The 10803-nt window shown below is 38.4% G+C and overlaps 1 protein-coding gene across 1 annotated transcript in view; it reads left to right on the forward strand.

Annotated features, from left to right (window-relative positions):
* LOC127657090 (PDZ domain-containing protein 8-like) overlaps positions 1-6119 on the forward strand; it is a 62719-nt gene extending 56600 nt beyond the window's left edge. Inside the window, exons 4-5 of the mRNA XM_052145739.1 lie at positions 3076-3238; positions 3673-6119. Coding sequence (XP_052001699.1) covers positions 3076-3238; positions 3673-5930 — 2421 coding nt within the window. The 3' untranslated portion in view covers positions 5931-6119. The remainder of the gene's footprint in view (positions 1-3075; positions 3239-3672) is intronic.
* The last annotated feature ends 4684 nt before the right edge of the window (positions 6120-10803 follow it).

The raw sequence follows: 10803 nt of genomic DNA on the forward strand, positions 1-10803 counted from the left end.
GTTGTAATATTCTCTGTGGAAAGGTTACAAACAGACCTTGAGTCATTAAGATGTAAGATTGCTTGTGTTTTTTGTCCTTTATGAACAAAGTTCACTGAATCAGCTAAGCTAACATGTATGCAAATAGCTGCAAACAACCTTCCTTTATTATTTATTTGTAAACGTTATGTTGCTCCATCAATGTTCTACAAAAAGACATTTATTTTTAAACGTTGATGCACTTTGTGACCAGAAAAAATCATATTTTCCTCAGAGTGTGCCTTAAGCCCCATATTACCCTACGTTCAAATAAATTCTAACATAAAATCTTAAAAGTTAATGTCTATGTTATTTGTCAACTACCTGACTATTTAAACCAGTCAATGCAAGCTTGTGTATAATCATTGTTTTTTTTTTTGTAAGTGGCCTTCTAAGAACTTTATGATGATTCTAGGATGTATCTATAGACAGTTAGTCATTGGTCAAAAAACCGGGCAAGTTGGCCTTCTGTTTGCCAGCTTGAGTAGATTGTCTGTTTTTTCATCCCATGTTTAACTCAATCAGTGCCCTTCTCAAGGGTTATAACAAATGACAGCAGCAAAATTACAGTCATCCATCTCGGCAGTGTGGATCTGCATCCTGTCTTTTCTTGCCCACCCCACAACACAAATGAGAGCAAAAAGACAAGGAAGATACAGAGGCCACATCATGAATTGATCAGCCCATATTTCTTTCCCAACTAGTCTCCAAGATCAATAAAAAAAACAATCTTACTGGTGTTTTGTAAAACTATTCTAGTGTCCAGGTTATATGGTTTGTTTCTTGGTGGATATAGTGGAATTTGTCTTTACACTGGCACACTAACTTCCTTATATACAGTGCTGTGAAAAAGTATTTGCCCAGAAGAACATTAAGGCTTGTCTGAATTCTGCCAAAACACACCTTTATGATCCTCAAACCTTTTGGGTGAATGTTCTGTGGACTGATGAGTTGAAAGTGGAACTGTTTGGAAGACGGGTCCCGTTACATCTGGCGTAAATCAAACACAGAATTCCACAAAAAGAACATCATACCTACAGTCAAGCCTGGTGGTGTTCGTGTGATGGTGTGGGGATGCTTTGCTGCTTCAGGGCCAGTGTGACTTGCACCAATTGAGGGAAACATAAATTCTGCTCTCTACCAGAAAATCATGAAGGAGAACGTCCGGTCATCAGTCCGTATATTGAAGCTCAATCACAACTGGATTATGCAGCAAGACAATGATCCAAATCATAGGAGTAAGTCCATCTCTGAAAGGCTCAAAAGAAGCCAAATTAAAGTTTTGGAGTGGCAAAGCCACAAGTCCTGACTTGAACCCGATTGAGATGCTGTGGCAGGACCTTAAATGGGCAGTTTAGGCTCGAAAGCCCTCCAATGGGTCTGAACTAAAGCAGTCCTGCAAAGAAGAGTTGGCCAGAATTCCACAACAGCGTTGTGAAAGACTGATCTCCAGTTATTGGAAGCATTTTGTTGCAGTTGTTGCTGCTAAAGGTGGCACAACCAGCTATTAAGATTGAGAGGGCACTTAGTTTTTCACTAAGGTGTGATAGGTGTTGTATAACTTTTTTGTTTCGATAAAAAAAATATATTAGAAATCAGAAATGGGGCAAATACTTTTTCACAGCCCTGTACCTGTTGTTTGCGAGGAGTGTTTCACAGTGTCAGCCGGTGCTGCATGTGGATTATGGGCTTCGTGATGCAGGCAGCAGCAAAACTGCAGCTGCTGCTTCGTTGAGCATTTGGAATAAAATTAGCAGAAATTACAGATCTCTCCTGCCTTCATTTCAGAGAGCATTGTTTAATCACCATGAAAATTGGTGGATGTGATGGGAAGAGTGAGCTTTGTACAGAAGGTGAAGGCTGTCTTATTCACATCATAATGTAGATTGTCCGCCCTACTGTAATTATAAACTGCTCTTGCTGTCAAATGATAAGCTTTAAATAAACTTTTGGTTTAACTGCTTCTGTTCCGCTCAACTAGTAACTTGTAAATGTCTGGGGGAAAATGTGTATTTATTTGGAAATGAGAAATGCAGCTCTTATTGCTTTTACTGCCCTCAGCATCCTGTTGCCTAATTATGAGATCATTTCAGATTTCAACACAAAAGATTCTTCAACAGACAATTCTTGTAAAAGGCATGTTTGCATGGGTTTTTAGAGACATAAATGCAGTTCAATAATTTATCTTATTCATATATTATTATTATTATTATTGTAGTATTCCACTGATTACAACAAAACTCATGTTTGGTGGCGTAGTGGGCTAAAGCACATAACTGGTAATCAGAAGGTCGCTGGTTCGATCTCCACAGCCACCACCATTATGTCCTTGAGCAAGGTTGCTACAGGGGAATTGTCTGTAATAAGTGCACTGTAAGTTGCTTTGGATGAAAGCGTCTGCCAAAATGCATAAATGTAAATTATGTATCTGCACTGCCTGTTTGAAGTCAGGTCTGAAGTACAATATTAAATAAACAGTAACATTTCCAGAAAAAGTTTACACTGTGTTATGTAGCCTAATGTTGTACTTCAGGCTTGTGAGCCTTAAACAGTGCATATTTAATTTCAAGTTGGACATTCATAACTTGTGCATCAGTATAAGATGATGTATGCGTTTTTGATTCACTAAAAAGAACCAGCTCTTAAGAGTCATTCATTTGAGAATTGGAATACACTGGGTGCACAGTGTGTTTCTTGCTGTAGATTGAAAAGGGTCAGTTCATAATAGTAATTCATTCAGTAATCAAAATACACTGGACGCACTGCATGTTTTAAAGGCTGTAGAATGAGTTGGTGGTATTGCTGCCACTGTAATGCACTGCAGGAAACACATTCTGAGTACTTTAGTACAGTGTTTGGCCTTCATCAGTGAAAGATTGCATGTGCGAGAACCGTTGATGGAACAAAGTCATGATAATAAAACCATAAATGAAATCTGTTATAGAAGAGAAGCACTATAAATAAGTCTCTGCTTTTCCATAAAGAATAATCATTTTCAATCTGTTGAGCTTTTTCACCAAATGTTATATGGTTTCCTTTTGCTTACGTGTGTTGCAGACAGAGGTGATTAAAGGACCATCTGGGAGTGTGGGTATGACATTCAGGCATGTTCCGGCCACTGATGGTGACACTGTACACGTGAGCATAGAGACAGTCACCCCAAATTCCCCAGCTGCTCTGGCGGACTTACAGAGAGGAGATCGCCTCATTGCTATAGGAGGTCAGAGACACTAAATGAGAAATCTAGATATTTTGCACTGTTTTAGAAAAACCCTTTCCAGACCATGCAGGAAAATGTTTTTTGGAGTGTGCAGTTGTGGTGTTTAAACTCCAGATGGTTCTACATGGATTTACTCTGCCTATTTAAACTCTTAGTGTTTTACATTGCAATAAATTAATTGAAAAGTGCTAATTTTTAGCTCACATTTGTAAAATTATACTATAGATCTAAGCCGCTTTTCCACAATCTGGCTGAATGGTCCAGGATGGCACAATTAAGGATCAGTAACCATTCGTCCTGATGGTATGAGAGCAGAATGTTAGGCAGAATTTTTCCACAGAGGTTTTCCGGTCACTATATATTTTTTCAAGGGTACTGTGGCCAGGTGACAATAAGCATCCATAACTGTTCTTTGTATCTGTCTGTTTACATAGGAGTCAAAGTGACATCCTCTGTCCAAGTGCCGAAGCTGCTAAAACAAGCTGGAGAGAGAGTGATAATCTTTTATGAAAGGCCAGTGCGGCACCAGGTGCCTACTGTTGGGTTAGTGCCGCTCCAGGAAGCCTTAGGCCCTATGGAGGAGCCCAACTACCTTCCCCAGCCTGGGGGCTATGAGGAGGACCCAGTCCCAATAACCACCATGGATATAACTCTGAACACAGAGAATGACTCTGAGTTTGAGGAGCTAATCATTGAGTCCAAATCAACTGGAGCTCCAGTCAGTGTTGACACTAAAGAGGACTTCCTGCTCTCTGTAAATCAAAGCCCCAAAAAGACTGTTGCGAACCTGGCCAAGCCCCTTGGGTCCATCTCGCCAATTCTAAACCGCAGACTGAACCTTCAGTCCCCACTCAAACCCCAGCCCAAAGAATCGCCAAAGCCACCAACACACAAGACTGCTGAACAATGCGAACAACCACAGAGACCAACAGTGCCCCCTCCTCCACCACCCGCACGCCCACCTGTTCCTCCCAGACCCCATATAAAGGTCACATCTTGCACCTCAGAAACCCAAAATCTGGTGGAAGGTAGTGAGTCTGCAGTGGAAAAAAGTCCAGAGAAAACACAGACCGCTCCTAGCAATGGGGACAAACCAGCAGAGAAAACCCCTGTTAAATCACCAGAGCCAAAGCCTGTGAGTAAACTTCCAGAGCCTGTGGAAATCCCAAATATTCCAGGCACAAACAAGCAAGATTCATCCAAAGACAAGATATCTGAGAGCACCTCAAACACTAGGTACAGTGTAGATGAACAGGGTCTCTGGGAATCATCCGAGACCATGTATCGCAACAGAACTGCTCGCTGGAACAAAGCCTTTGTGGTCTTTGAGGTAGAAAACAACCACAAATTCCTCAATGTTGCACTTTGGTGCAAGGACCCCTTCAAGCTTGGTAGTCTCTTGTGCTTGGGCCATGTCAGCTTGTGCTTGGAGCAAATTGCGATGGAATGCTTATCAACATCGTCTGCTGAATATCAGAGCACATTCCGAATATGTGCCCCTGAACCAAGGGCAAGTGTCAGCCGCACCGCTTTGCGCAACTTGAGTACTCACAAAGGTTTCAATGAGAAACTGTGCTATGGAGACATTACGCTCAACTTTACTTACCTGGGAGATGGGGAATTAGATCTGTCCAGTGGATTGACAGAACGTGAATGGGAGGGGAGTCTCCTGGAAGAGGAGTTCAAAGACAAAGAAAATATACGGGAGCAGGTGCTCATGGTAACTCGGGACGAACCGAGTTATGGCAGCATGCAGTTCGGGGAAATGCGGCACAATTTTCAGGACACTCAGTTCCAGAATCCCACTTGGTGTGAGTATTGCAAGAAGAAGGTATGGACCAAGGCTGCTTCACAGTGTATGACCTGTTCTTACGTCTGTCATAAGAAGTGTCAGGAAAAGTGTCTAACTGAGCACCCTTTTTGCGTAGCAGCCTCAGACCGGCGTGGGGCAGATCCTGAGGCAAAATCAACCATCAACCGAGCAACGACAGGTCTCACGCGGCACATTATCAACACCAGTTCCCGTCTCCTAAATTTAAGGCAGGCGCCGAAAACCAGGCTTGCAGAACATGTAGCAGAAATGGGACCAGGGGTTGTAGGACCTTCTCCAAAGCACACGCCTAACACGTCTGACAATGAGAGCAGTGACACAGAGACCTACACTGGGGCCAGTCCTTCCAAACAGCCACCTGATAGCAGTGCCTCAAAACTGGTTCGCAAGGAAGGTGGCCTAGATGACAATGTATTCATTGCTGTAAAAGAGATTGGTCGAGACCTTTACCGTGGCCTCCCCACAGATGAGCGCTCACAGAAACTAGAGTTAATGTTGGACAAGCTACAGCAGGAGATTGACCAGGAGTTGGAGCACAACAACTCTCTGATAATGGAAGAGCGAGAGACAATTGATGCCCGACGCAAGACCCTGATCTCTGCAGCTCTTGCAAAGTCTGGTGAACGGCTCCAAGCTTTGACTCTGCTTATGATTCACTACCGTGCTGGCATTGAAGACCTAGAGTTTGTAGAAAGCTCCTCACCTTCCGAGCAGCATGGCTTTTCAAAGGTGAAAACAGAGGGTCTGGAGGAGGCGCTGATGGGCACGGAGGTGTACGATAGTGACATTTGTAGTCCGCTTGATGTTCCAATGCTAGATGAGATTACAGAAAAGCAGATCTGTGTAGAAGCTCTACCATAGGGATGACAAGGGGCATCAGGGGCTTGAGACTCAAGAACATAAACATTTCCCATTTATTTCAAGGCTTAAAAATGACCCGTGAGCATCCCACAGGTGAATGTGAAGTTTACAAAAGTATTCATGGATATTTGCCAGAATATCATGGAGATGAACTGTCATTTGAGAAATTTTGTAAGTGTGTCAGTAGTTTACCAGATTTTATTTAGTTTTTAATTATATATATATATATATATATATATATATATATATATATATATATATATATATATATATATATATATATATATATATATATTTTTTATATATATATATATATATATATATATATGTATGAATATTTTTCCCAATCTTTGTTCTCTTATTGTAGAGAACTAAACCACCATTTTTGTATACTTTCAGCAGTATTACAAAATTACATGGATTTCGGGTCACCTTCGCCTGAGTTTTCATAGAATCCTGATCAAACCAAATTTTACCTGCCTTACCTATAAGGTGCAATACATTTTTTGATTGCAAAGTTGGTGTGTGTGTATCTTAAAATAGATATAAATCTCTTTCTGCATCAGTAGAAACTGAAATATGTGCTGTTGGTGATGATCAGAGTTGGAAATACACACTTCTCTGTTTTTGTTTTGAGCTTCAAGCCCCTCTGCCTGTCCACTACAAAAGGTAAGATTATATCCTGAAAAGCAGTCTATGGAACACGATGTCCAGAAAGTGTAACATGCCATTCTTTCCTAGTGGTACATATTGATTCCTAAACAACCTTGTACTCTCCTGATAAGCACCTTTTATCATGTGACTTTTTGACTAATTTTAAAAAGTCATTTATGTATTATAATTTTTTTGGTTTGTTTTTTGTTTTTTTATGTTTAAATGTTAAATTGTGAGGGAATCCTCATTGGAAAGATAATCTTGGATACAGTATACTATTGGGGACCATGTTTTGTGTCATTAATTTATATTTGTCACACCAAACCAATGTAATGTTATTTCTGTCTTTGAGGGAGTGATATTTATATTGCATACATGATATTTGTTTTGTAATATGTTTTCGATAATTGTCACCATCTCATTGTATTATTATTATGTCACATTGAATTTGTTTTGAGCCTCTACAAGTTTATTCTTACAAACTAAATACTAATCTTTATCAACTGATGTTTAAGTTGATTTAGATAATTGGTTATGTTTGTGTGAATGTGTCAGCAAGTTATATTTTGTTTTGTTTATGTATTCAAATGTGTTCTGTTTTGGTAATCTGATTCTGTTCATTTTTCAGTTAGTCTCACATCTGTGTGTTTGAGCATATTTTGCCACCTTTCAAAGTTAATTTCACACATATACTAATGAATGTATCTCCCAAACGACTCACTTTATATGTGTTATTCCGTTCACCTCTCTATGCACATCACTTTTCACACTGTAAAACCACATCATTAAAAACTCTCTCTACAAAGCATACAGTATTCCATAAGCATGCATTCCTTTACAGACTATAGCTTGTCTGCTGGGCTTAAACGCTATAGTGCTTATATTCAGCTAGCGTACAATCAGACTCATTCTTGCTTGTTTGCATATTTGCATAAGGTGTTCATGGTACCACAAACCTGAAGGGAAATGTTTTCCTTTTGAATCACTTGAAGAAATAACATTCAAATGTTTCACTCTCAATTAGTCATAAAAATGACAACATCTTTTGTTGCTTTCATTATTCTATCTGTCTAGTTGTTGCTGCTGTTATGCTGTGCTTCTCAAATTCAAAACCACCAACACGTAGACTCATGTTTCTTCAATTATTTCAATCTCACAAAATATTAACCACAACATCTGCCTTGGCAAACTGTGATTATGCTTTTCTGGGAAAACTGTTGTACTTACTTGGAAACTGTGTCATGTTTTAAAGCGCTATTGTAAATAGCCTATTAATGTAGGTCACTTTAAACCCTGTCCTTTCTCCCCAAACTCTTATATAGTGCTCAACATGTGGGTTCATATTTTTTGTTGTTGTTGTTTTGCTTTATGTACATATGATTTTGTTAGTTTGTGGGTTTTAATTATGGTTGAGGGCATCTACCGAAGAAGTGCACAGCTTTCAAACTTGCTGCAAGACCTTTATGCACTGACATATCATATTTGCTTATGCACTTGATGAATAAATCATGAAAAATTTACAAACTGTTTCCCGGTGATTTATTTCATTTAAACTTTTAAACACACATACCCCTTATGTTTATTCTGATATATGGAAAGTCACTCCTTAAAGATGTTTGTGTGTGTTGCAGGATTATCAAAATCTAGCTAAATGTTTAAAATGTTACATTGAGGTATTAGGATTATTGGGATCAGGTGGCATTCTGTTAGTAGATGCATTAACAAGATTGCCAGACTGAAAGATCAATAAGGGGAAAAAATGCTCTTAAACAGATTTCAGTAAAGCAAAGCCCAATGAACCTCTTTAATCAATAGAACATATTAAAGCTTAAATTGAGTTTAAAGAATTATAGTTTTGCATTGTCATTCTAGCAGGTTCTCTTTCATGCCAACATGTTATGACTCTGAAATTAAATGATCAATAATATAGACCCTGCTTCGTTCGCAAAATGATCAAGATCATTTTGGAAACACAAACGTTAAATCTTATTAAACATTTATTTTCCATTCCGTCACACACACATTATCCTCACAGCTTTTAAGATGATGTAAAACCTGACCTCCAGACCAAACACTGGATATAAAACCGTAAACTCAACCATTACTGCAAGTTAATATAAAGCACAAACAAAAGACAAACCAGTCTAAAGGCACACACTGACATCGGCACATACACTTTTTTTAATAGAATCAAATTTAAATAAATTACATAATACTCTTAACCTTTATTGGGCAAACAGTTTAAGAAACAACATAGAAGGTTAAAGTAAACTGCTGCAACTCTGTAACCTGGCAAACACTGGCAACCTTTACCAATCTGATTAAGTTTTGGGTGCTCAGTCTTCCTTATAGAAATTGACCACCAAATATACTCTGTAACACACCTATGTGTAAATTTGTACATTGATGAGATGGTTCAGTTGTGTTTGGCAGGTTATTATGCTTGTGTTTATATTTAAATCTGTGGATTTGTTTCAGAAAATTAAGGAGAACAGCCTGTGCAGTTTGCAGCCTCATGCACTGTTGGTCTGTCCATGATTACATTTCTAAGGACAGAGGACTGAGTGTAAGGGCCCCATCTCTCATATCTAATAAAACAAGCTCAGTTGTCCAGATCCTTAAAGCTGAGCCAACATGATTTTCCTCAAAGGCTAGTTATGGTAGAAATTGTTGTGTTAAACTGATTCTAGCTCCAGAGGAAAACATGTTTTCCTCTGTAATTACCAGGAAATAAAAGCATCAAACAATATCAAAGATCTATTTCCTCACTATATTATAGCTGTATGAATCAGAGAATTTCCAGCAGAGTCATTTTGCCAGTCTGTTTGTATTTAGTAGGCTTAAAAATGCTTGTTTAGATTTTAACATGTCAATAAAAGATTAAGATGAGTTAAGAAGCTGTCTCAGGTTTTTAATATAAGGTTTAATTGGAACTTTTCTTGTTAGCATATTCAAATTGTGGCCCTTGGTTTCTGGGGGTCAGAAACTGTGTACCACCAGTACATGCCTAATACTTGCCATTAAATATTGTTTGCAGCAGTTTTGTCTAATTTTTAAGGCATAGAATGCATCTTTACAAAACAAAAAAGATGGCTGAAGAAAACATGGACCCATACAGACCTCTGATAACCATGTCCCTTCAACAATAAATAAATACAAGACTTAGTCTTGATAAAACCCTTGTCATTTTATATGGTTTTAAGCATTTAGGGGTTTATGACCATTTTAGGAGTTCGGTTTAAAAGAATATTCCATGTTCAATACAAGCTAAACTCAATCGACAGCATTTGTGGCACAAGGTTGATTACCACTAAAACTAATTTCAACTTGTCCCTCCTTTTCTTTAACCTTGTGCGACATAATTTTGCTATACGCAATACATAATTAAAATGAATAACACTGACTGAATACTGTTCACAAGACTCTAGACTGTCAATTGAAGGGTTAACATCTGCCGCACGAGTCATGTGACACAACAGCATGCCGTCGATTTCCTGGAAGCGCTTTTACGGATGCAGCTCCAACAAAAGTGCTTCTGGTAAGAAATTTAAGTTTTGTTTTTTCATTGAAACCTGTTTGTTTGTAAAAAAAAAAAAGAAGAGTCTCTAGTTTTGTTTGATAAACTGCATTAAAAAATCTGTTCATTTTTCACGTGTCAGTACACATATGTGGAAACTCCAACAAAATTTCCTCAATAGAAGAAAAAACATGTTAGTTATTTTGAATAACATTTCAACAACACATCTGTGGGTCATTTCACTTTATTTTAATATACGTTTTGTTATAGTTTATTTTGTTATCACAGAGCAATATGATTCATTCATTACATTAGTAAATGCATTCCTATAGGTTTACTATGCATTCTGTCATTGAGAATAAATGGATTCATCCAAAAGCTGAACCTTTTTGCTTTTAGAAGCTATATAAGGAGTTAAGCTCAAAATAATGTGCATTTAAAACTGTTCTGAGACCAGTGACGACAGACAGCACACTGGAGTTAAGTCATTCACTAAATAGGGAGCTAGGGAGAATCCTATAACTTATGTGCATTCAGTCCTAAAATGCAGTCAAAAGCTCAGTTTCAGGCTGCAGATGATGTTTGGACCACTAAACGTGTTTGGCAGACAATGATAATCAGTACATAGATTCAGAATGTACAATGTATAATTTTATTTTAACATGGTTGGCAGTGATTGGATGATGGTGGACATTACTTTGG

Source organism: Xyrauchen texanus, chromosome 16, assembly GCF_025860055.1.
Source record: "Xyrauchen texanus isolate HMW12.3.18 chromosome 16, RBS_HiC_50CHRs, whole genome shotgun sequence".
NCBI classification, from domain to species: Eukaryota; Metazoa; Chordata; class Actinopteri; order Cypriniformes; family Catostomidae; genus Xyrauchen; species Xyrauchen texanus.